This window comes from Cyprinodon tularosa, unplaced genomic scaffold (genome assembly GCF_016077235.1).
Source record: "Cyprinodon tularosa strain WSP-4 unplaced genomic scaffold, ASM1607723v1 ctg6, whole genome shotgun sequence".
In the NCBI taxonomy this organism is placed as follows: Eukaryota; Metazoa; Chordata; class Actinopteri; order Cyprinodontiformes; family Cyprinodontidae; genus Cyprinodon; species Cyprinodon tularosa.
Genome location: NW_024039340.1, coordinates 875760 through 901794, shown reverse-complemented (window position 1 = coordinate 901794; position 26035 = coordinate 875760). Strand labels below are relative to the sequence as shown.

The 26035-nt window shown below is 40.0% G+C and overlaps 2 protein-coding genes across 2 annotated transcripts; both read left to right on the top strand.

Moving 5' to 3' along the window:
* The first annotated feature begins 1930 nt into the window (after positions 1-1930).
* Positions 1931-16237, top strand: zmpste24 (zinc metallopeptidase, STE24 homolog). The gene is made up of 9 exons (XM_038307064.1): positions 1931-2295; positions 5750-5896; positions 5974-6177; positions 6277-6429; positions 12153-12294; positions 12381-12556; positions 14511-14615; positions 14693-14836; positions 14918-16237. Exons 1-9 carry the CDS (start codon positions 2188-2190, stop codon positions 15140-15142), a joined length of 1404 nt encoding a protein of 467 aa, XP_038162992.1. The 5' UTR covers positions 1931-2187; the 3' UTR covers positions 15143-16237.
* A 2644-nt stretch (positions 16238-18881) lies between these two features.
* atp5if1b (ATP synthase inhibitory factor subunit 1b) lies at positions 18882-23306 on the top strand. The gene is made up of 3 exons (XM_038307000.1): positions 18882-19040; positions 22608-22720; positions 22851-23306. The coding sequence occupies exons 1-3, from the start codon at positions 18972-18974 to the stop codon at positions 22990-22992; spliced, it is 324 nt and encodes a 107-aa protein (XP_038162928.1). The 5' UTR covers positions 18882-18971; the 3' UTR covers positions 22993-23306.
* The last annotated feature ends 2729 nt before the right edge of the window (positions 23307-26035 follow it).

Genomic DNA, 26035 nt, shown 5'->3' with positions numbered 1-26035 from the left:
TGGTATCCCTGTTCTTAATTGGCCATCAAACTCTCCTGACCTTAACCCCATAGAAAATCTATGGGGTATTGTGAAGAAGAAGATGCAATACACCAGACCCAACAATTCAGAAGAGCTAAAAGCCACTATTAGAGCAACCTGGGCTATCATAACACCTGAGCAGTGCCACAGACTGATCGACTCCATGCCACGCCGCATTGCTGCAGTAATACAGGCCAAAGGAGGCCCAACTAAATACTGAGTGCTGTACATGCTCATACTTTTCATGTTCATACTTTTCAGTTGGCCAAAATTTCTATAAATCCTTTGTTTTTATTGGTCTTCAGTAATATTCTAATTTTCTGATATGATGAATTTGAGATTTTCATTTGTTGTCATTTGTAATCATCAAAATTAAACAAAATAAACATCTGAAATATATGAGTTTGTATGTAATGTATGAATATAATATACAAGTTTCACTTTTTAAATGGAATTACTGAAATCAATCTACTTTTTCATGATATTCTAATTTTATGACCAGCACCTGTATCTCAAATTCTTGCAAACTTGCAAAGCGTATTTATATTTTTTGCTATGTCAGAAAGCACTATGCACGATAGGAAATGATCTTCCACATAAGTTGATCATTTAGTAGATTCTGCTTCTCAGTCATAGAAGTTACCCCTTATTTATTAGAATAATCTACGATTTTTACATTCATATTGGTGGAAATTTTACTCAAAGTAACATAGTTGGTGTTTTCTAACATAACATTCTCTGTATAGAAAGACCTTAACCCATTTCATTAAACTGTTTAAAATATTTCTAATTTAATAATTATAAGAACACTCTTCACTTTATAGAATTTCAACGTCTGCCATTAAAGATAACATGTCACTAAATATTTGAGGGAAATAGAACCAAATAGTGTAATTATGTCTATAATTGAATAAAGTACAGCAGAACGTAAATGGAGCTGCTTAATGTTGAAATGTAAACACTAACTTTGTTTGAAGATTGTTATGAAATGCAATAAAATACAATGGATGTTACCAATTTGTAATGACAAGTTATTTTTAAGCTAAAACTTGTCTACAAATCAGCAGAAAAAAAATTAAACTGCTTAAAATCAAACATTAATATCTTAGTTCTATGAGAAAATTTAGTTAATAAGCAATAGCTTGATCAGAGGTAAACATTTTCTTCCAAAAATGAAATCGTAAAAACCTTTTTTAGGTTTGAACAAGATCCTAAGTACCCATATTTTAAGAATGGTATACTTCTAGTTCTTGCACAACAAACTTTTCATGTTGCAATAAGATGTTTTGGCTTGTGGCAGTTATACTTCCTTAATTTTCTGCTTTGAATTTAGGTTTGGATGGCCTAAAACCTGCTCTGTGTTGCTTCTGCTGTTACACATTTTTTTAATGATTGTATATTTTTGTCTTCGATGTAACTTATGATTCAAATTTGTATTTTGTGTAAGAAATTAAACTGGAAAAAATAATTCTCTTTGTAAAGCAATAGAAATTTTTCCTGTTAAACAGTTTATTTGCATAAAAGGGTCTACCTTATAAAGGAAAATCTAAGGGAACTACCTTAATTGGGTGGAAGGAGCAAAGTTTTTTCTTTTATGGTCCCTTTTTTTAATAAGTTATCCATCTTTTTCGTTGGTCAATGATTATTTTTTTAAACGGAGCTATCTGGCTGAAACAGAAAAAAACACATCTTCACAAAATATTGTTCTACAGACAGAAAAAATAAAATAAAATAAGAGGCAGTTTGTATTCTGCCTTTGTTTTTGCAGTAAACTTTAAAACATTTATTAGTTAGAGGAGTAAAGAAGCCCTGGCCCTGTGCGAACAGCGCCCCCTGCAGTCGCTAAGCAGGATGGATTCGGAAACCGGCCGCGCGGCGGAACCAATGTCACGGGCCGTTACATCGGGGACAGAAAACGGTGAAACACGTCTCCCAGGGGCGCTGGAAGCTTACATGAATGGAAAAAGGGCCTGAATGTTAACGCATTCTCTTTGTGAATCGAAGCTAGATAGCTTTTGTCTTTTAGTCCGTCTGGCTTTTTAACGCGGACTGTTTTTTTTCCCTCCTCCAGAGAAGTTGAAAACGTGTCTGTGGAGCGGAAGCGGAGTAGCTGTTAGCCCAAACAAGCATCCTGGTTAGTCAGTCAGAGAAAAACCCAGAGCAGAGATGCTGGAAGGAATCCTCCTCCTGCCTGTGCAGACGCAGATCTTCTACGCCGTCCTGGGATTCTCATGGACGGTGTATCTCTGGGAGGCATACCTGTCCTCCAGACAGGTGAGAATGAACCAGGAAATCTGCTCACATTTGTCATGTAGAAAAAAACAAAACAAAGATCTAAAGTCTCTGCGGGGGTTATCTCCAGAGATGTAGCCGGAACATTTTTAATAATTTACCTTTTTTAGATAAAAGGTAAAGTGGATAAAATTCTGTGAGGTTTGAGTTCTTGTCCATCGTCATCACTTTCCTACTTTTATCAATAATCGTTCTGCATAAAATTGATTACAAGTACTAATATATACATAAATGCATTATTTAACATGTTTTTATTAAAATAGTTGTCTATGATTTCTCTAAAGACTCCTACATGACTTGCAGAGATGCGTCATTTTTTCTTGACCCCATAAAACACAAAATCTATTTCTGAAAAGAGCATGAATTCTCTTCTTACCATCTTTAACGTTAGTATATTGATGTGCAGAATTAACCACAGTGTTTTTGTTATCAAGTAATTATGAATGTATATTAAAAAATAGTAAGTATTACATGAAAAATTAAAATGTTTTGAATATTCCAATCGATTATTAGGGGGGGGAAAATGGTAGGGGTGGCCAATGATTGGCTAAGGGTGGCCATGGTCCCCCATCTAGCTCCGCCCCTGGTTATCTTAGCAACTTGGAATCTGTTAATGTCAGATGTTATATTTAAGGGGAGCTGAAAAGTATAAATTACCGAGACCTAGCAAGCTTTACACATTACGCAATGAAAACCCTTGAATAAATATATCCATGGAAGGGGAAAGGAAGACTGACCATTATTCTTTTCATGACTAAAAGCACAGACTGACTGTTTTTAAAGCCATATCAAAGCATATAGTAAATGTATTCACATCCCTTTGATCTGTGAAGTAAAACTAAATGTATATATGGTTAGTTTCATTTCATTCATTCTGATCTTTTATTTTTTTGCACCATTTCTCAATCTTAGTCAGATTGGTTGGTGTTAGTGCCGATTCTCTGTTGGATTTAGGCCTGGCCTTTGACTAGGCCATTGTAATAGTTATCCTTCGATCTAAAACATTTTTATTATAGTTCTAAAGGTTTTTTGGGTTTTTTTCCCCCAGCGTTTTTATTGTCATTACACTGTAACAAAAACAGAGCAATGGAATTTAATTCATCCCTGGGGAGCAGTGGGCTGCCATTGTGCGGAGCCCGGGGAGCAGTATGAGGTTAAGTGTTTTGCAGAGTGGAGGCAGTGGGATTCCAACCGGGTACTTGCAACCTTCTCAGACCACAAGCGCACTGCTTAAAGGAATAGTACACCCAAAACATGATTAGCCTTCATTTTCTACTCACCCCCATGCTGAACAACACTCTGGAGTACTTTTTTGATATCTCAAATGCATCTGGAGATCTGGGAGGCTTCTTGCTGTCTGCTGACATTCAAATAATGGAGGTCTATGGTGCCCGAGGCAGAAAGGTCCATAAAAGTCCACAAAAAACGTGTCAATATTCCTCCATACTGCTCGTCCAATGTATTCCAAGTGTCCTGAGTGGGTAGCATCCAGAATTTACTCGAAACAAAGTAATTTAGAATGTTTTTAGAGCATAAACAGTAGTGTATAGGATTTCCTAAAAGCGCGTTCACGAGTCTACGGAAACCGCGGCAGACCAAACCAGATGAAAGTGCGCATTCAGCTCGGCAAAGAACTCATGCTCTTCCTCAACACTGAAGTCCTCAGACATTTGTCTTTCGTTGTTTCTTTCTTTCCACAGGTAAACAGCACATTTCTTCTTCTACGCTTGCATTATTGGCAGAGCAGACGCTGAATGCGCACTTTCATCTGGTTTGGTCTGCCGGCTTCCGTAGCGTCGTGAACGCGCTTTTAGGAAATCCTATACACTACTGTTTATGCTCTAAAAACATTCTAAATGACTTCGTTTCGAGTAAATTCTGGACGCTACCCACTCAGGACACTTGGAATACATTGGACGAGCAGTATGGAGGAATATTGACACGTTTTTTGTGGACTTTTATGGACCTTTCTGCCTCGGGCGCCATAGACCTCCATTATTTGAATGTCAGCAGACAGCAAGAAGCCTCCCAGATCTCCAGATCTAATCATGTTTTGGGTGTACTATTCCTTTAAAGGTTAACCTATCCCCCAGTCTGCAGGCTTTTAGAGCCCCTGCCAGGTTTTCCTCCAGGATGATCTTGGATTTAGCTCCTTCCATATCCCTGTAAACTCTGACCATCACTATCCCTGCTAGAGAAAAGCAACCCCACAGCATGATGCTGCTCCCATCATCAGGGATAGTATTTTCCAGGCAATCTATGGCGTTAGTTTTGAGTCGAATCCTTCTGTCTTCCGACATGCAATATCTCCTACCTACATGGCTATAGGAAAACAACAAAATAGCTTCTTAAATCTTTCTTCTTGTCACAGAGGTCAGTTTTGTGAAAGTAAACATTTTAGAGAGACATCCTTTTTATTTCCAGGGCTGCGACTATAAAGACAGGGTTTCATTCTATTCAGAATTTTAACTGTAAAGGAATGTAAATACCTTGTACTTTTTATTTGTTTACACAGCAATGCAGCTTTGTGCTGGTCTTTCACATAACCTGCCATTAAGATTTCAATTTTAAGTGTTAATATTTTTTGCAAAACTGCGGAGAAAATATTCAGAGTTGTCATAGTAAAAAAAAAAAGAAAATCAACACAGTTCTTTTAATCAGGAGTCTTTAAGTGAAACTCGATACATATAGCTCTAGCTCATCCTTTACTGCTGTTCAGATTTGCGTAACTTGTGCACACAGCTGTGGGGTTAATCTCTCGTACAGTCACAGTGAAACAGCGTCTCAGGATTTAAATGCAGACATCGGTCAAGTTTGCTGTAAACAGGAAATAAAAAAGCGGCGAGTGCTGAAGTGAACGTTAACCCTTTAAAGCCCGATCCAAGAATAAAACAAAACAGAAATTACTGTCCTTATTTGGCCTTTTAACAAAATATGTAAAAAGGAAAAACAGAAATACATTTTTGATATTAATAATTTATTACTATGCGATAAGTCAAGATTATTTTTTGTATAGTCTTCTGCCCTCTGTTATCAGGTATATCTGATTGTGTACAATAGGATTTTGAGCAAAGTTTTTACCATAAAATTATGCAAAAGGCGTCAGACGCAAAACATTTCAGAAACCGTATGTATCAAATATGATACATTTGGCATTATAGGGTTAAGATCTATCCACCACCCCTGGTGTTCAATGTGTTTAAGAAGCAGAGAAGATGAGAGAGGATGTACTGAACTGCAAGATATGGTTAAGAACGAGTTCTGTTGCATTATAAATTAGGAAGTAGCTGTTCAGATAAAATACGGTAATGAAATTTTTAAGCCTCTATTTGAAAATTAAAACGGCTTTTGTGCTGAGAAGAAAATAACATGAGACGCTAAAAATGCAAACGTTATCTTTTACTAAATGGTTTCCTACAACGTTTCCTCCTTGCAGAGGAGAATATACAGGAGCACCACACATGTTCCTCAGGAACTCGGCAAGATCATGGATCCTGAAACCTTTGAGAAGTCGCGCCTGTATCAGCTGGATAAAAGCAACTTCAGCTTCTGGTCGGGGCTGTATTCAGAGATGGAAGGAACGGTAAGATCACCGCCGGACAGGTTTCTGAAATGGTTTCATAATTCCTCGCATTAATGAGGCACGTTGGAACCTTTCAGCTGATCCTGCTGCTGGGGGGGATCCCGTTTCTGTGGCACGTCGCCGGTTCTGTGACGGCCCGCTTCGGATTGGGCCCGGATTACGAGATCACCCAGTCCTTGGTGTTTCTGACTCTGGCCACCCTATTCAGTGCCGTTACTGGACTTCCCTGGAGTTTGTACAACACGTTTGTGATCGAGGAGAAGCACGGCTTTAATCAGCAGGTAGAGTAACGGAGTAAAAATCTTATTTTCTGCTAAAATGTCTGATGTTTAGTAGTAGTTATCACCAGGTTCTTTGTGTTGCTCCCTCCTTCCTCGCAGACGTTACGATTCTTCCTGAAGGATGCCGTGAAGAAGTTTGTGGTGACGCAGTGCATCTTGCTGCCTGTGACCTCGCTGCTTCTCTACATCATAAAGATCGGGGGAGATTACTTCTTCATCTACGCTTGGCTTTTTACCCTAATTGTTTCTCTGGTTAGTGACACGTTCATCTTCTTCCTTTGGTTTTTGTGTCTATTTGACCCAGAGATGGGGCATCTGGAGTCAGCAGGTCATCTCTATGGGATGTATTTGTTCTGCAAAGGCACTGAACCAGGTGAGTCCAATCTGCACGGGTTGATTCACTCTTCTGATTGGACTCACCTGGTTCAGTGATGACTTCTTGACTCCAGATCTCTGATTTGACCATAACTTGGAAAATTATCTGACTTGCCAAGGATATAAGAGTTTCCCATTTCATTCTAGATAAAGATCCTAAAAGTAGAGGTGCAGCTTTCTGGCCGACCCACCAATTCTGATTTTGGCTGAAATTTGTTTTAGGTTCCAATTTTATTTAGTGGATTAAGATTGACCAATACTTCTGGAAAAATACAGAATTTTTTTTTTTTTTACCAACATGAGGAGATGCTCTCAGATATAAAATAAAAATTTAGAGCAATGGTCTGTGACCTGGGATCTGGAGCTGCAAATGGCTCTTAAATGAGCCAAAAATGGTAAAAAGCCAGCCGGTTTTATTGAACAATAGATATTCTAACAACTGCATGTTTTAGCATTTTCTCCACTGACTGGTTGCTTTGTAGCCTCGTGAGACCATCCTGATCTCGCGAGCTTTCAAGATTTCACTCGCAGATCAGTCTGGAGACTCTCCGTTAAAGAAAAGTTGGAGCCGTTCACCAAACGAACGTCCAATCAGCGTTGGCTTTGAGGCGGGTTGAGGTGTGACGCAACGAGATGCGCGACAGTTCAGTCTAAAGAACATCGCGGCTTCAGCCGATGAAACTAGCGTTAGCGTGGCTATCGAGCAAGTTTTATTGGAATTACAGAGTATTTCTTCACTGAAAGAAGAGCAAAACACTGCTCTGGAGGCTTTTCTCAGAGGAAAAGATGTTTTTGCTCTTCTCCTGACTGGTTTCGGCAAGAGTTTGATCTATCAATTGGCTCCTCTTCGTCGTCACTCTGTTAGTACGTCATATGCTTCGTTGATCTGATTGGTTTATTTGGCCCGTCTATCACCAACATAGGCCAATCAGCTAACCAGTATTTTGGCCCCTTCCAAAAATTACTCCAACCGAAGGTTTCCAGATGGATATGCGGAGCAAATCCATCTGGCGGAGTCAGGTTAGTTGCTTTGATTTTCCTAAGAAAATTGACTCAAATTATAACAGAATTTTTTTTTATCTCCTTTTAAGAGGGACATTTAAGATAACTTTCCAAAAATATCAGCAACCTGTTGGAGATATTTCTTAAATATAATTTGTTTTTTTTTTCTAATTAAAAAAAAAAAAAAAGGTAATTTGTGGCTCCAAAGGAACAGGATTGAAGTCAAAACTTGTTGTGCTGTTCCTTTTTCAGTTCAAAAATCAATTGATTAATTAAAACAGAAATAAGCTTTTTATATGTATATATGTTTATATATAAGTGGGAAAATTGTGTTTTTTTTAAGATAATTTTTCAAAAATGTCAGCAACCTTTTAAAACCTTTTAAAAAAGTTTTTTTTCCTTCATTTTAAAACCTATAATTTGAAATAGCACAATGGTTATTTAAAAAGGACAAATCGCCGGTGGTAAATGTTTATAAAATATAAGTTTTTTTTTTTCTTTTTAGAACAAAGGTAATGTATTGTTTGTGGCTCTAAACAAGTTTTTTAGCTGAACAGAAGTTAGAAATGGCTCTTTGGATTGTAAAGATTGCAGAGCTCTGGTTCAGATCAGCTGATTTTCCAGCCTTTTGTCGAGATAGATAGGTCGATGTCATTATTCACCACTATGGAGAACAGGGCCAACTAATCACTGCATCCCTACTGATAAGTGTGGCCTGTATATGTATGAAGCCTTCCTCAGTCTGTACTTCTGAATGCAGGTAACCAGGTTCTACCACGCTTACAAAACAACAGTTTTGTTTCCATCTGCTGTTTCTTATCGCATCAGAAAAGCTTGATGGAAACATTAACATTTGAGAAAATCTCCCTTAGATTCACAAAAAGGTTTTAACGCTCACTTGACGTGGTTTTTGGATTTTGCGAATTAGGTTTTGGATTAACTCTGATATAGTGAACTTTTACCATATATGACTGATCGGCTGTTTCCGCTGTCGGCGTCTTCCTAGATGTTCCTTTTATGCACGGAAACATGGCCGAAGGCAACATTACCATTATTAGCTGACATGTTAATGCAAAAACTTGCCCAACAGCAACGCATTCATCAAAGTGTTATCCTCTACTTCCTGTTTGTCACCGCCATGTGTAACAACACAACATGGATGACGGTATGCAACCACATGACGCTTTGAGTTGCTCGGTTTAAACCAATTAGAAACACCACAAATTTGCATTTCCATTTTTTTAAATTTATTTATTTTTTGAGAACTTTTAAAAGTTCACTTAAAATTTGCATTTTAGCTGGATGGAAACATGGCTGATCTCCAGACTGGGAGATAACCTGGAGGTGCTCCCTCTACAGTGGGGCAAAAAAGTCTTTAGTCAGCCACCAATAGTGCAAGTTCTCCCACTCAAAAAGATGAGAGAGGCCAGTAATTTTCATCATAGATATACCTCAACTATGAGAGACAAAATGAGAAAAAAAATCCAGAAAATCACATTGTCTGATTTTTAAAGAATTTATTTGCAAAATATGGTGGAAAATAAGTATTTGGTCAGTTACAAACAAGCAAGATTCCTGGCTCTCACAGACCTGTAACTTCTTCTGTAAGAGGCTCCTCTGTCCTCCACTCGTTACCTTCATTAATGGCACCTGTTTGAACCCGTTATCAGTATAAAAGACACCTGTCCACAACCTCAAACAGTCACACTCTAAACTCCACCATGGCCAAAACTAGAGGGCTGTCAAAGGACACCCGAAACAAAATGATAGACCTGCACCAGGCTGGGAAGTCTGAATCTGCAATAGGTAAACAGCTTGGTGTGAAGAAATCAACTGTGGGATCAATTATTAGAAAATGGAAAACATACAAGACCACTGATAATCTTCCTCGATCTGGGGCTCCACGCAAGATCTCACCCCGTGGGGTCAAAATGATCACAAGAACGGTGAGTAAAAATCCCAGAACCACACGGGGGGACCTAGTGAATGACCTGCAGAGAGCTGGGACCAAAGTAACAAAGGCTACCATCAGTAACACACTACGCCGCCAGGGACTCAAATCCTGCAGTGCCAGACGTGTCCCCCTACTTAAGCCAGTACATGTCAAGCCCGTCTCAAGTTTGCTAGAGAGCATTTGGATGATCCAGACGATGACTGGGAGAATATCATATGGTCAGATGAAACCAAAATAGAACTTTTTGGTAAAAACTCTACTCGTCGTGTTTGGAGGAGAGAGAATGCTGAGTTGCATCCAAAGAACACCATACCTACAGTGAAGCATGGGGGTGGAAACATCATGCTTTGGGGCTGTTTTTCTGCTAAGGGACCAGGACGACTGATCTATCTGAAGGAAAGAATGAATGGGACCATGTATCGTCAAATTTTGAGTGAAAACCTCCTTCCATCAGCAAGGGCATTGAAGATGAAATGTGGCTGGGTCTTTCAGCATGACAGTGATCCCAAACACACCGCCCGGGTAACGAAGGAGTGGCTTCGTAAGAAGCATTTCAAGGTCCTGGAGTGGCCTAGCCAGTCTCCAGATCTCAACCCCATAGAAAATCTTTGGAGGGAGTTGAAAGTCTGTGTTGCCCAGCGACAGCCCCAGAACATCACTGCTCTAGAGGAGATCTGCATGGAGGAATGGGCCAAAATACCAGCAACAGTGTGTGAAAACCTTGTGAAGACTTACAGAAAACGTTTGATCTCTGTCATTGCCAACAAAGGGTATATAACAAAGTATTGAGATTAACTTTTGTTATTGACCAAATACTTATTTTCCACCACATTTTGCAAATAAAATCTTTAAAAATCAGACAATGTGATTTCCAGGATTTTTTTTTCTCATTTTGTCTCTCATAGTTGACGTATATCTATGATGAAAATTACCGGTCTCTCTCATCTTTTTGAGTGGGAGAACTTGCACTATTGGTGGCTGACTAAATACTTTTTTGCCCCACTGTAGAAGACTGTGTGCGTTTAGATGCACTAGTTCCAGATATCTCATCAGTTGAATCTTCCTCGGTCAGAAGGAATATGCCAACTCCATCGGTGCAGCTCAAAAGGTTTATTAATGGAATAGAAGCAGGTACATTGGAGATGATGGTACAGATGATGAGGTTTATATTTGCTTTTCTTAGGGATATGTATATGGATGTGTGGTTATCTGAAACAGAATAAACAATAAATATGCATATTTATAGCTATGCAGGCAAAACATGTGCATATAGATGGATGAAATTGGCTTGTAATACCAAATAAATCCACTGGAGGTCGCCATCACATCACACATGCATTATTGATCAAACGTAATAAGCATTTAACTGACAAAACCGTCGGAAAATATGAAATAAATGGCGATGCCCTCATTTACTAATAATATGGAAATATATCTAGCAAAGTGTAACAAAGAACTTGAGTTATTATAAGTATATTCTTGCATTGTCAGTAACCAGAGAAACTAAAGAACAATTTAACCTCCTGGGTTAATAACTGACAGAAAAAACACAATATCGGACTTAAAATGTATACTTACATCTCAAAGAACGCACACAGGTTTCATACACACTGGATTGAAGTAGGATTAATGGTGGATGCTATTTTGTGCCACCGAACCACCCAGAAGCATGGAAAACACAACTTATTCAGCTACGTAAAATTAGAACTACAAAATGAACAGATGCATCATGGGTAATGTGGTACTAAAGAAACGGACGGACTTTTAACACCCACTGTATTTGAAGTAGGGCTAAAACAATTAATCGTGATTAATTGATTATTGAAATAATTGTCGTCTAATTTGGTAATCAATTAAGCGTTAACTGGAGTATAGAGATTCTGAAACATGCCTTTAGCTCACAGAAAAAAAGCAGTAATTATACCAATATTATAAAAAGAAATATATGAACACTTTGCATTTAAGATAAAAAAAGAAAATCTTTTTCAGCCATCAATATGCTGTATTCAGCCTCCTCAAGTGGAAAAGTTTTAGTTTAGCTTCTTCTTCTTCTTTAAAGAACCTTTGGCAATCCGGTTATTAATTGATAATTAGAAAAAATAAACAGCAAATGAATCGATTTGCAATATAATCATTAGTTGCAGCCCTAATTTGAAGCCAACTTGAAGGTGAAAAATAAGAGCGGCGCTCTGTGGCAGCAGGTAAGATGAATAAACTGTTTATGGTCGAGCGTCACCACCGACCCAAAGACATAATAACCGTTTGATCTCCCCTCAACCGCACACTCTGCGTTTTTAACGTCTGAGCCTACATAGGCTTCACCACCGCCACCAATGGTCGAACAAAGTCTAGATCAGTTCGTCAACCCAAATCTTTATAAGAACACCACCGCTCAAACCACATAAAAGGGATCAGGTTTATAGTCACACACCAGAAACTAGAAAAGGCTTCTTTAGGTCTAAAGATGAGTTCTGAAAGCAGGTTGTTATAACAGCATTTATTTAGGTACCTCTAAGTAAAGGGGGGTAAGTACACATGCATGCCACCTTCTTAAGGTTAATGTTTGTAAAACAGTGAAGATATTTAAACATTTTAATGTTTTTGTTCAGTAACTCATCTCTCTGCTGTGCCCTGATGTTTGAAGGTCCTTGTGACCATCTATGCCGACTACATCGCTCCGCTGTTTGACAAGTTTACCCCGCTGCCGGACGGAGAGTTAAAGACGGCGATAGAAGACATGGCCAAAGGCATAAGCTTCCCCCTCACTAAACTTTACGTGGTTGAAGGTAAGAACCTGGTTGTGTCTTTTTAAATTGTGCAAGCTGTGATCTCAGGTTGGTGGGAGGAAAAACTTTTTATTCTTTCCATCAAGGTTCCAAGCGTTCTTCTCACAGCAATGCTTACTTCTACGGCTTCTTCAAGAACAAGCGGATTGTTCTGTTTGACACGTTGCTGGAAGATTATTCTCCTCTCAACAAGGCTGGAGAGCCGCAGGCTGAGCAGCCGGAGAGCGACGAGACACCCGGCGAACCAAAAGCCAAGCCTAAGGTTGGACACGTGCTTTGTGTTCATGAAGAAAGTATAAAATGAATGTCCGTTTTTTCCTCAGACTTCAGCCTGTTAACAGCTCTTCATTATAATTAGGTTCTAAGATTGAAAAAAGATTCAAAATAAGTTCAGATGTCTAAACTTCAGATGTTTTATTGCTTCAAAATGAATTTAAAAGCTGCAGCTATTAATAGGCTGAGAAAAAACATAAAAACTGTCTGGTTGTCATGTGAAAAACGTTGTGTTTGTACTGTTAAGTGAGTTATGGGGATGTTTGCGTGATTTAACGGACTAGTTTGTGATTTTAATAAGCTAATAAAATAGTATCTTTAAGTTTTCCGATGGTTAAAAAGAAGGCAATGGTCAGGGGTCACCTTTTTCTCAAAAAATAAGCATTTTTTCCTCTGTTTATATGTTAAAAATCACAAGTAATGTTACACAAGTTTCAATGTAACCCATAAAATACATTTTTAAATTACAATTCAAACCAAACATTAGCAATAGATACAAGTGGGGGGAGCGGCAGTGTGTTTGTTTAATTTAATCTCAAAGCTTGGCTGCGATTTTTATGCAGCGGCCGACGCCGATACCGGAGCAAACTCAAATTTCTGCATATTTCTAACAACTATACCTTCACTCACCGGCCACTTTATTAGGTACCCCATGCTAGTAACGGGTTGGACCCCCTTTTGCCTTCAGAACTGCCTCAATTCTTCGTGGCGTAGATTCAACAAGGTGCTGGAAGCATTCCTCAGGGGGTTTGGTCCATATTGACATGATGGCATCACACAGTTGCCGCAGATTTGTCGGCTGCACATCCATGATGCGAATCTCCCGTTCCACCACATCCCAAAGATGCTCTATTGGATTGAGATCTGGTGACTGTGGAGGCCATTTGAGTACAGTGAACTGATTGTCATGTTCAAGAAACCAGTCTGAGATGATTCCAGCTTTATGACATGGCGCATTATCCTGCTGAAAGTAGCCATCAGAAGTTGGGTACATTGTGGTCATAAAGGGATGGACATGGTCAGCAACAATACTCAGGTAGGCTGTGGCGTTGCAACGATGCTCAATTGGTACCAAGGGGCCCAAAGAGTGCCAAGAAAATATTCCCCACACCATGACACCACCACCACCAGCAGCCTAAACCGTTGATACAAGGCAGGATGGATCCATGCTTTCATGTTGTAGACGCCAAATTCTGACCCTACCATCCGAATGTCGCAGCAGAAATCGAGACTCATCAGACCAGGCAACGTTTTTCCAATCTTCTATTGTCCAATTTCGATGAGCTTGTGCAAATTGTATCCTCAGTTTCCTGTTCTTAGCTGAAAGGAGTGGCACCCGGTGTGGTCTTCTGCTGCTGTAGCCCATCTGCCTCAAAGTTGGACGTACTGTGCGTTCAGAGATGCTCTTCTGCCCACCTTGGTTGTAACGGGTGGTTATTTGAGTCACTGTTGCCCTTCTATCAGCTCGAACCAGTCTGGCCATTCTCCTCTGACCTCTGGCATCAACAAGGCATTTCCGCCCACAGAACTGCCGCTCACTGGATGTTTTTTCTTTTTCGGACCATTCTCTGTAAACCCTAGAGATGGTAGTGCGTGACAATCCCAGTAGATCAGCAGTTTCTGAAATACTCAGACCAGCCCTTCTGGCACCAACAATCACGCCACGTTCAAAGTCACTCAAATCACCTTTCTTCCCCATACTGATGCTCGGTTTGAACTGCAGGAGATTGTCTTGACCATGTCTACATGCCTAAATGCACTGAGTTGCCGCCATGTGATTGGCTGCTTAGAAGTTAAGTGTTAACGAGCAGTTGGACAGGTGTACCTAATAAAGTGGCCGGTTAGTGTTGATTCTCACTTCCCCAGTGATGCAACGGGAGAGAGTTGGACATCCTGCCTCAGCAGCACAGGAAACTACTAACATTCTTCTGTGTTCTTCACAGAATAAGAAGCAAGGATGCAACAATGCAGAGATCCTGGCTGTTTTGGGTCATGAGCTCGGCCACTGGAAGCTCGGTCATACCGTCAAGAACATAGTCATCAGTCAGGTGATGAGCCGTCATTAACTGAAAGCTTGATCATTTTTCTTTAGGATAAACTAACTGTGTTTCACTCTCATCTGCAGATGAATTCCTTCCTCTGCTTCTCCCTGTTTGCGGTTCTGATTGGACGCAGGGAGCTGTTTGTGGCCTTTGGGTTCACCGACAGTCAGCCCACATTGATTGGTTTGATGATCATCTTCCAGTTCATCTTCTCTCCTTACAACGAGGTAATGGAGGTTGCCTTATCACAGGTTTTGCATGATCTAAAGGTGTTCATATGCTCACCTCCCTCCTCCCTCTCTCTGCAGCTTCTATCCTTCTGTCTGACGGTCCTGAGTCGCAGGTTTGAGTTCCAGGCAGACGCCTTTGCTCGTGGTATGGGCAAAGCTTCAGAGCTGTACTCTGCTCTAATCAAGCTCAACAAGGACAACCTGGGCTTCCCCGTGGCAGACTGGCTCTTCTCCATGTGGCACTATTCCCACCCTCCTCTCCTGGAGCGCCTCAGGGCGCTGGGAAACGTCAAACAGGACTGACGGGGCTGGAAGGGGGAGCGGCGGGCGCTGCCTCCTCCTAAGGGCCTCCGCAGACCGCTCCTGGCCCTGTGAAGCTGCCTGATCCTTTTCCTCCCATCTGTCCCCGACCATTAAGTTTTATCTAATTTTACTCTCTCTAATTTCAACAAAACCAAAACATAATGACGTAAGGCAACCTAAACAGCATCAGCCTGTCCCCTTTTTCCTCCAGAAAAACCATTTATGCAGTCTGCTGTCAGGAATCTTCTGGACAATGTTTGTTTAGAAAAAGATTGTCGAGTGCAGTTTAGTTTACAGGTTGATTTATTATTTATTGAACATATTCTGTATATATTTTAAAAGAAAAATACATTTTAAGATTTTCTTTTTCTCAGATTATTGATCTCAATAATGGGATGCAAGCAGGATGTCAAACTAGTAAAGAATTTCTTTACTTTGTATTCCAGTTTCCTGTTATTAAAGAGGTGTAGCATTAAAAAGCCTAATCTGTATTCATGGCAATGCTTTTTATAAATAAACAGGCCAGATTTTGATTCATAATGCAGTTGCTGGCCCTTGAACAGTTAGTTACTGTCCATATCAAACGTTTTTTTTTTCTTTTATAATTGGTTTAAGCTGATTTTCTGTTAGGGAATCCTAAACAGCTGGTAACCATCAAAATGTGAGTGCCTCTGAATATCTTTTTGTTTTGACAGTGGAAACAATGTGGACAGAGCAGCTCAGACCATTTTAGTTGAGCTTAAATTAGAAGTTTTATTTTCTACATGAAATGAGGAATTGTTTTATTTTTCTGAAGTACTTGCTTGCAGTGAAAGGGTTCTACCCGGCCTGTAAATAATGTCTTTGTAGTGATTTAGGTTTAGGGTGTTTGAAAATGAAATGTGAAAATCTTGAATGTGGTTTGAAATCGACAAAAGTTTAGTTTCTTCTCTTGGATTTTTGGCGCCAGGGTTGCCCGGCAAGCAAAGTATTTATGGGGACATTTATGGAAAGGAGGGCTACAGCTTTCCTTCAGCACACAAGCCAGTCTGGTTTGCTCCAACGAGGGGGGAGTTGATGCTTTCTTTGCTGTGTTGAATAAAATTCTGCAAAGCACGGGTCTCCTTCTGTTTACCTGCTATTTTCCGACTTCTGGAAGTGTTGCTTTGATCATAAAGTTCTAGTTATTTAAGCAACAGTGTTTAACCTATGAAATATTAAATTACAATTTTAGCGCCCCTAGTGGATAAGCGTGTCAGTATTGCTCTAATTTATTCCTTTTGGTAACTTTTAAAAATGATATCAAATACATTTTTATTGAGACCCATTTCTGCAATGTTTTGAAAATTGTAACTGAGCTGCCCCCTTATGAAATATTATCAAGTCATAGTTTAGGTCTCAAGAAAAAAAAAAAAACTAGAATGCACAGACAACAGTATAGTATAGTACAGCTGTATAGTGAAGAAATTGTCTGGCTTTTAGGGATATGAGAAGAGCTTTGATTCAGACCAGCTCTATAGGGTTTTTAGTTACATGTTCAACCTGGGCCTGACGCTTTAAATAAACAGAATTATTTCAAAGTCTCTCAGTACTGGACAGTACTGTAAACAGGTTATGAACAGAGTCCTCGAGCTTTACACAGGATTGTACGGGTGTGTTTCTTTCTGACTTGTAGAACCGAATCTATTTTTACAATGCAGCTGAAACATTCATATTTCTTGTGAGTAAAATGACGCTATTATTTCTCGTTATTAAGACAATTACTCAAATCTTTTGATTACTTTCCCAGAACATTCAATAAACTAGAATATAATTATGAGGCAATACCTCTTACATCTGTTTGCTATTTTCCAGCATGGAGATTGTGGGTTCAAATCCCCAGTCTGTCTGTCCGTTCATCCGTCTATCTGTCTATCTAAAGTTATGTTTTATATATTTTTTTATTTTTATATATATATATAAAAAATACATTGTTAACTAGTTTTTATATGTATATATATATGAAGTTATGTTATATATAGAACATAACATAAATGTTATGTGTTATATATAAATATATAGCATATATATATATATTATATATGTGTGTATATATATATGTGTGTGTATATATATATATATATATATATATATATACACTATATTGCCAAAAGTATTTGCTCACCTGCCTTGACTCACATATGAGCTTAAGTGACATCCCGTTCCTAATCCATAGGGTTCAATATGACGTCGGTCCACCCTTTGCAGCTAGAACAGCTTCAACTCTTCTGGGAAGGCTGTCCACAAGGTTTAGGAGTGTGTTTATGGGAATTTTTGACCATTCTTCCAGAAGCGCATTTGTGAGGTCGCACACTGATGTTGGACGAGAAGGCCTGGCTCTCAGTCTCCGCTCTAATTCATCCCAAAGGTGTTCTATCGGGTTGAGGTCAGGACTCTGTGCAGGCCAGTCAAGTTCATCCACACCAGACTCTGTCATCCATGTCTTTATGGACCTTGCTTTGTGCACTGGTGCACAGTCATGTTGGAAGAGGAAGGGGCCAGCTCCAAACTGTTCCCACAAAGTTGGGAGCATGGAATTGTCCAAAATGTCTTGGTATGCTGAAGCATTCAGAGTTCCTTTCACTGGAACTAAGGGGCCAAGCCCAGCTCCTGAAAAACAACCTCACACCATAATCCCCCCTCCACCAAACTTTACACTTGGCACAATGCAGTCAGACAAGTACCGTTCTCCTGGCAACCGCCAAACCCAGACCCGTCCATCAGATTGCCAGATGGAGAAGCGCGATTCGTCACTCCAGAGAACGCGTCTCCACTGCTCTAGAGTCCAGTGGCGGCGTGCTTTACACCACCGCATCCGACGCTTTGCATTGCACTTGGTGATGTATGGCTTGGATGCAGCTGCTCGACCATGGAAACCCATTCCATGAAGCTCTCTGCGCACTGTTCTTGAGCTAATCTGAAGGCCACATGAAGTTTGGAGGTCTGTAGTGATTGACTCTGCAGAAAGTTGGCGACCTCTTCGCACTATGCGCGTCAGCATCCGCTGACCCCGCTCCGTCAGTTTACGTGGCCTACCACTTCGTGGCTGAGTTGCTGTCGTTCCCAAACACTTCCATTTTCTTATAATACAGCTGACAGTTGACTGTGGAATATTTAGGAGCGAGGAAATTTCACGACTGGATTTGTTGCACAGGTGGCATCCTATCACAGTTCCACGCTGGAATTCACTGAGCTCCTGAGAGCGACCCATTCTTTCACAAATGTTTGTAAAAACAGTCTGCATGCCTAGGTGCTTGAATTTATACACCTGTGGCCATGGAAGTGATTGGAACACCTGATTCCAATAATTTGGATGGGTGAGCAAATACTTTTGGCAATATAGTGTATATATATATACATGTGTGTGTGTGTATGTATATGTGTGTGTATATATATATATACATGTGTGTGTGTATGTATATATATAATGTGTGTGTGTGTGTGTCCGTACAGTATGTTGTAACTCATGTTGCCTCGAAAGCAAAAATGACCCTTTTGACGTGGGGTCAGCTTTCAGCAAATACGTAAATAACGTGAGATGTCACGCCGTTGGACGTACCATTACGAAAGTCAAGCTTTCGTTAGGTAAAACACAGTGTATTATAAGTAAAACTGAATACTGTAATGTTACTCCAGCAGAGTGTCAGAACGTTGTTCATCATGAGCCTTTTATTTATCTCTGAGCATAAACCGGTCAGCATAAACTCTACCCCCCCTCCGTCTCGCGATAATGGTTCCGTCCTCTGGTTTATTTCTGTGGACAAGGGCACAGCGTCAGTGTCACTGGTGTTTTTCTATCTTACAGTGAAACATGGCGAGGTTCCTGAGGTTAAACGTCAGGAATTTTGTCACATCCCAGATTAGGATGTCATCTGACCAGGTAATGACTATTTGCTGAATTTAAAAAGCCGATTGGGGCATAATTTTTCCCAGCTAGCTAAAAAAGAAAATGAAAAAAATCATAACACGATGGAACATGTTTTAGCTAGCCATTGTTCATAGATCACATTTCATCTTTGGGGATCAGGGAAAAGGTGTGTTACTCTGTCCTGTTCATGGAGCATTAATTACCACCTGCGTCAGAACAGAGCAGCAGCACCGTCTCTTTGTATCCAACATTGTGTCCCAGACTCTAGTCTGTTCCACAGTCTGCTTTAAAATCCTACTGCTAGCTTCAAACCTCTCCAACTGATCCTGACCTTCAAAGCTGAGCTCACTCTGGCGCGTTATAACATCACTCTAGAAAGCATAAAGTGTTATTCTGGTGTTAAAATTCATCATTTTTGTATTTCGCATCATACCAATTTTTAATTGTTAGAAGTGATTTTAAGGTGCTTTTTGAAATAAATAGCCTTTATAAGCAATCTTAAAACATATCTTACGGGCTTTTAGAAATTATGATTTGATTCTTATTTAACATCCTGTTATCAGCTGTGCTGCTGCCATCAACACCTTTGTTTATAGATGTTGGAGATCGGCCTGTTTTCCAGTGTAGTCCTGTTTCTCTGACTGTCACTGGCTGGATGTGCTCTCTCTTTATCCTCTGACATGGGAGCTCGTCTGCCTGGCTGTGTGTTTCCTGGATTTTTCTATGTCTCCTTCTGTCTCCTTGAACCCCAGTCGGCCTCAGCAGATGGCCGCTCACACTGAGCCTGGTTCTGCTGGAGGTTTCTTCCTGTTCAAAGGGAGTTTTTCCTCTCCACTGCCGCTAGAAGTATGCTTGGTATGATGGATTGCATTCGAGTCAATGAGTCGATGCAATCAACTGGTTTTCCTTAGATAGAAAACTTTGAATCAATTTGACTGGATGATCTGGTGAACTGTAAATTGCCTTGAGATGACTTGTTGTGAATTGGCACTATAGAAATAAACTGAATTGAGTTAGGTCAGTTATATTTCTGTTTTTTTTTTCCTGCCCTATTACTTTGATTCTGTGTTTTAATCATTTAAATTGTTTATTTTGGTGATTGATTTGAATTTTAAATAGATTTTTTTTTGTTTTTGTGGAGGATTTTTTTCCCACTCAACCTTGTGGACTTGTCAGCCTCACTGAAGGGGTTTTGAGTTCCAATGATGTATTTAAGGGTTGGATTTAAATTTGGGCTTTGACTAGACCAGTGAAAACACAACTAAAGCTTGCAGAGAACATCTTCCTGAGCGTCTCACAGAAGCACTCTTGGATAAATATTTAGTACTACTAAAATGTTCCCCAAAGCCACATAATTTCTTTGGAGATATTAGCTCATTCTGGACAACATGGCACAGTTTGTTGATTCTTTCTCCTTAATGTTGTCAGAATTTAGCCTTCCAAAGATGTGGTTAATCACTGTCATTTAATGGTTTAACAGTTTATTGATTTAAAATATTAGTGTAATTTAAAAAAAAGACTTGTAGCATACGAAATACAGTTACTGGGAAGTATGAAATGCTTCTTCTGATTTTCCATTTGAATATATTTGTCTTCTTAATTCTAAAGATGACTTTGATTAACCAATGCAAGAGCTACGTCCTAATTCTGATGGGAAATAAATCCTATTCAGCCATAAGAGGAGTGAATCCTACAGAGAATTTTCAAAGACTAGATGCAATCAACTGGGTTTCAACAGATATACAAATTCTAGAAGAACAGAACTTTTATTGTCATTCCACTGTCACAAGTACAAAGCAACGAAATTCACTCTCTGCATTTAACCCATCACTTTGGGGAGCAGTGGGCTGCCATTGTGCGGCGCCCGGGGAGCAGTGTGAGGTTAAGGGTCTTGCTCAGGGACCCAAGAGTGCAGGCTGTGGGAGTGGGGCTTGAGCTCAAAACTTCTGGGATCCAAGAGCAATGCCCTAACCACTACAGTAGTCAACTACTCCACTTTTCACCTATTGGTCTGTATATTCGGATTACATTTCCTGTTTAAAGGGTCTTTAGATGGCGTGTTTTATGAATCAGGGCTGTAGTAATGAACTGAACTGAATACAGGCATCGTTGGGACACTTAAAATTCGTACAGCATGATACACTATATTGCCAAAAGTATTTGCTCACCCATCCAAATTATTGGAATCAGGTGTTCCAATCACTTCCATGGCCACAGGTGTATAAATTCAAGCACCTAGGCATGCAGACTGTTTTTACAAACATTTGTGAAAGAATGGGTCGCTCTCAGGAGCTCAGTGAATTCCAGCGTGGAACTGTGATAGGATGCCACCTGTGCAACAAATCCAGTCGTGAAATTTCCTCGCTCCTAAATATTCCACAGTCAACTGTCAGCTGTATTATAAGAAAATGGAAGTGTTTGGGAACGACAGCAACTCAGCCACGAAGTGGTAGGCCACGTAAACTGACGGAGCGGGGTCAGCGGATGCTGACGCGCATAGTGCGAAGAGGTCGCCAACTTTCTGCAGAGTCAATCACTACAGACCTCCAAACTTCATGTGGCCTTCAGATTAGCTCAAGAACAGTGCGCAGAGAGCTTCATGGAATGGGTTTCCATGGTCGAGCAGCTGCATCCAAGCCATACATCACCAAGTGCAATGCAAAGCGTCGGATGCGGTGGTGTAAAGCACGCCGCCACTGGACTCTAGAGCAGTGGAGACGCGTTCTCTGGAGTGACGAATCGCGCTTCTCCATCTGGCAATCTGATGGACGGGTCTGGGTTTGGCGGTTGCCAGGAGAACGGTACTTGTCTGACTGCATTGTGCCAAGTGTAAAGTTTGTTGGAGGGGGGATTATGGTGTGGGGTTGTTTTTCAGGAGCTGGGCTTGGCCCCTTAGTTCCAGTGAAAGGAACTCTGAATGCTTCAGCATACCAAGACATTTTGGACAATTCCATGCTCCCAACTTTGTGGGAACAGTTTGGAGCTGGCCCCTTCCTCTTCCAACATGACTGTGCACCAGTGCACAAAGCAAGGTCCATAAAGACATGGATGACAGAGTCTGGTGTGGATGAACTTGACTGGCCTGCACAGAGTCCTGACCTCAACCCGATAGAACACCTTTGGGATGAATTAGAGCGGAGACTGAGAGCCAGGCCTTCTCGTCCAACATCAGTGTGCGACCTCACAAATGCGCTTCTGGAAGAATGGTCAAAAATTCCCATAAACACACTCCTAAACCTTGTGGACAGCCTTCCCAGAAGAGTTGAAGCTGTTCTAGCTGCAAAGGGTGGACCGACGTCATATTGAACCCTATGGATTAGGAACGGGATGTCACTTAAGCTCATATGTGAGTCAAGGCAGGTGAGCAAATACTTTTGGCAATATAGTGTATATATGAAAACAATTTTTAAAAAAGGTTTTCCATGGAATCCTATAGAGGCTAAATTTCTGTTTTTGTGTTTTTTTTTTTCATACAAGTGGTTTAATTGACGTTTTGGTTTTGAATTTTTTTAGCCGCTATACTGGGAAAAATGTGCATAAAGACTCTTGATTCTTTCATGTTTTTATTCTTTCCTGCAGTTGGGGGAGCTGGGTAAAGGTGCAGGAAAAGGTGGAGGTGGTGGAGGCTCCATCAGAGAGGCAGGTGGATCCATGGGGAAGAAGCAAGCCGCCGAGGAGGAGATGTATTTCAAGTATGTTTATTATTCATACAAACAGCGTAATCAATTAACTATTAAAAAATCTAATTGTTGCATTTCTCCACTTCTTTTTAACACTCACATTGTGTGTGGGAACCCGTTACCCCATGCAACGATATATAAGGCAAAAAGAGCAGGAGCAGCTGAATGCACTGAGGCAGCACCACCTGGAAGAAATTGATCACCACAAGAAGGAGATCGAACGGCTGCAGCGGGAGATCGACCGCCACAAGGGAAAGATCAGGAAGCTGAAGCACGACGACTGAGTGGAACACTCCCAACAAAACAAAAGCTTATTTTCACTCGCCGTGCAAAAAAGCCTTTTGACGCACCTGTTACTGCATGCATTTACCAGGAAGGATCTGAATGTGTGGAAGATTTTCTGTAAATGATTGAAAGTTATTAAATTTTCTCATCTATTGTTGTGTTTCTATGGTTTGCTGTGGTTGCAATTGTACAATTCCACACATCATCGTTGTGCTTTTCACACTGCCATCAAAAGACCTACGGTTAAAACATGTGAACGTCAGCCTTAAATATTGTTTCAATGAATAAAAAATGTGCATGGCACTGAAGGTTTAAAACATCTAAGGCATTTTACTGTTTTTTTTTTTTAGCATTCAGACACTGGCAGAGCTTTGGTGTAGGGAGTCCACCGCCGTGGTTTTGGAAGAGAGGATTTTAATTTGCTGAAGTGTTGAGATTTGTTTTAGGGTGGATGTAAAATCGCTGAAAATGCAGTAAGTAGATAATTTTAAAGAAATTTCTTTAAAAACCTGGTATCAAAAACAGTAATGCATTTATTACATAGCTGGTTCAATAAGTGCAAGGTTATAACCTTAAAGTTATATTTTCTGACTTTATCTCTAACCAGATATGCAAATAAAGGCTTCTATGGAAGCCTGTTGCCGCCACTCTTAAAAAAAAAAAAAACATGATCTAATTATATTGAGTTACTATCTCATTATATTGCATCATTACGATTTATTACAAATTCTAAGTCCCTTACTCATCACTGCATTCTTTATGATCTACTTGGTTGGACATCACTAACAATTCGTAGAAAACAGCACTGGTATATCTTTATCTATAAATCAATACTTGGTAAACTCCCAATGTACCTCTGTAACCTCCTCTCTGTGAGTTCTGGTAGTTACCAGTTGCGCTCCTCTCATTGGTTACTTTTTAATGTACCCCGAGCTTCAACTGAGCTGGGAAAAACTGCATTCTCCTATTCTGCACCTTGGGGATGGAATAACCTCCAGAAAGAGCTCAAATTAGAAACTCTAGTGTCCATTAATTAATTTAAAGTTATGCTACGTTCACACCGGACGCAGCAAGAGCAGCAAAATCGCGTCTGCTGCTTCATTTTTGCTTCTTGTACCAGTTTAGTTCTGACGCGCTGCTCTGGCTGCACGGTGCAAAAGTGGGTCTGACGCGGGCTGGGCGGAGCTACTCTATCCTTTCTTTGCCTTGCAGCTATATTTGCTGTGATCAGTGGGAATAAAGTAGTTTTAATATGTTTTTCAGTGGGAAAATCCACCTGAAAACTTAATCAGTGCAGTCAGTTCATCCAGATTACAATCCTGCCTTCTAATATTATTTCTGTCTTAGCCGCTCAGACCCCCACATACCAGCGGTGCGCTGTCAGTAGGATCCCATTCAACAGCAGCCTCTGGCTGGGTCGCCTCCTTTCCGTTCACCACGGCGGCTGGTAGGTGTTTTTCATCTAAATAATCCAAACTGCAGGCAGCAGGATAATAAAAGCCAATATATTCTGTTGGCAGGTTTCAGCATTTGAAGTTAATTTAGGCGTTAATAAACTGTTTCAGAGGAGTGATCACAGCGCTCTGCATCAGCAGTGCTGTGTCTGTCTCCCTGCCAGCTCCCAGATCAACTTCTCTGATTGGTTGATGCGGCGCGTTGAGCACAACGCGCAAACAACGCGTTAATCACGTGTTGTTTACGTGTCAAAATTCGCATGTTTTAAAACCAATCGGCCTTCCGTATTCAGCTGCTCAGACGCGCTGCGCCTGCTGCTCAAAACGTGCCGCGGGACATTTTGCTGCGCCTTGACGCGCGTCAACCATTGACTTTGCATGTAAACTCACTGCTTCTGCAGCACCATGAAGAATGTAGTGATGGAGATATGTGCTTGTTTTTCCTGAGATGCTCAATGTGTTTTAACATACTGCTCTGATTTTATTTTTTATATTATGAAAAATGTAATATGTTTTAAATATGTATGAACTTCCTATGGCTTGGCTGCTACCTTGGCCAGGTCTCTCTTGAAAAAGAGATTCTGAATCTCAATGGGACTTCCTGGTTATATATATATATATATTTTTACAGAGTGGCAATTATAAGGGAAAACCCTCAGATTTAGAATCCAAGTCTAAAAGGTGTTTTGAAGTTTAACTTTAATTTATTGATTTGTAATCTGTGAATCAATTCAGTTCTCTCATTTACATTTTTTAATGCAAAACAATATGACGTGCTCCACTGTTTCTTCTTGACAATAAAAATCACACTTCCCTGTATCATGTTTCCCTATTTTAAACAACCTGCTATTTAAACCTGTATGACCAAACCATAACCTTGATATCACTATTTCCCACTTTCTATTCCTTGCTGTTTTCCTCATAAAGCCAACTTTTCTTTGAATATTATAAAACCATCTACCAGTTCTTTCTTTTTCCCACTGTTTCTGCCATCTTGATCTAATCCTTTCCGTAATTACTGATTTTATTTCACCTTTACTAAATGGAATTATTGTATCAATTAAATTACATTTAATTGCTTTTTTTGCACATCTATCGTCCATCTCATTCCCTTCTATTCCTATATGAGAAGGAATGCATATAAAATAAACTATTAATCCCATTGCTTGAATTCTAAATAATAATTGCTGAATTTCTACTAATATATCAGGTCTGCTGTCTGAGTGACTGTGTTTAAATGAAAATAATGCTGAACTAGAATCAGAGCAAACTTTGCTTCTTAATGGACGAATTTCTTCCATTCATTCTAATGCCAACATGATCCCAAACATTTCTCCTGTAAGGACTGAAACTCCTTCACTGATTCTCTCACTCAATTTAAAATGGAAACTACAAACGGAACTACAAACGAAACACCATTCCTATTCGAATCTTTTGAAGCATCCGTAGAAATTTTACCAAAACCATATTATTTCTCATCTAAATATTGCTGAACCATATTTAAATCAGAGATATTCCCTTTTTTATCTGTTTAAACAGCATGTATCTTCCCTATTCTTCTTCTATTTTTTAATGGCGGTTGGCAAAC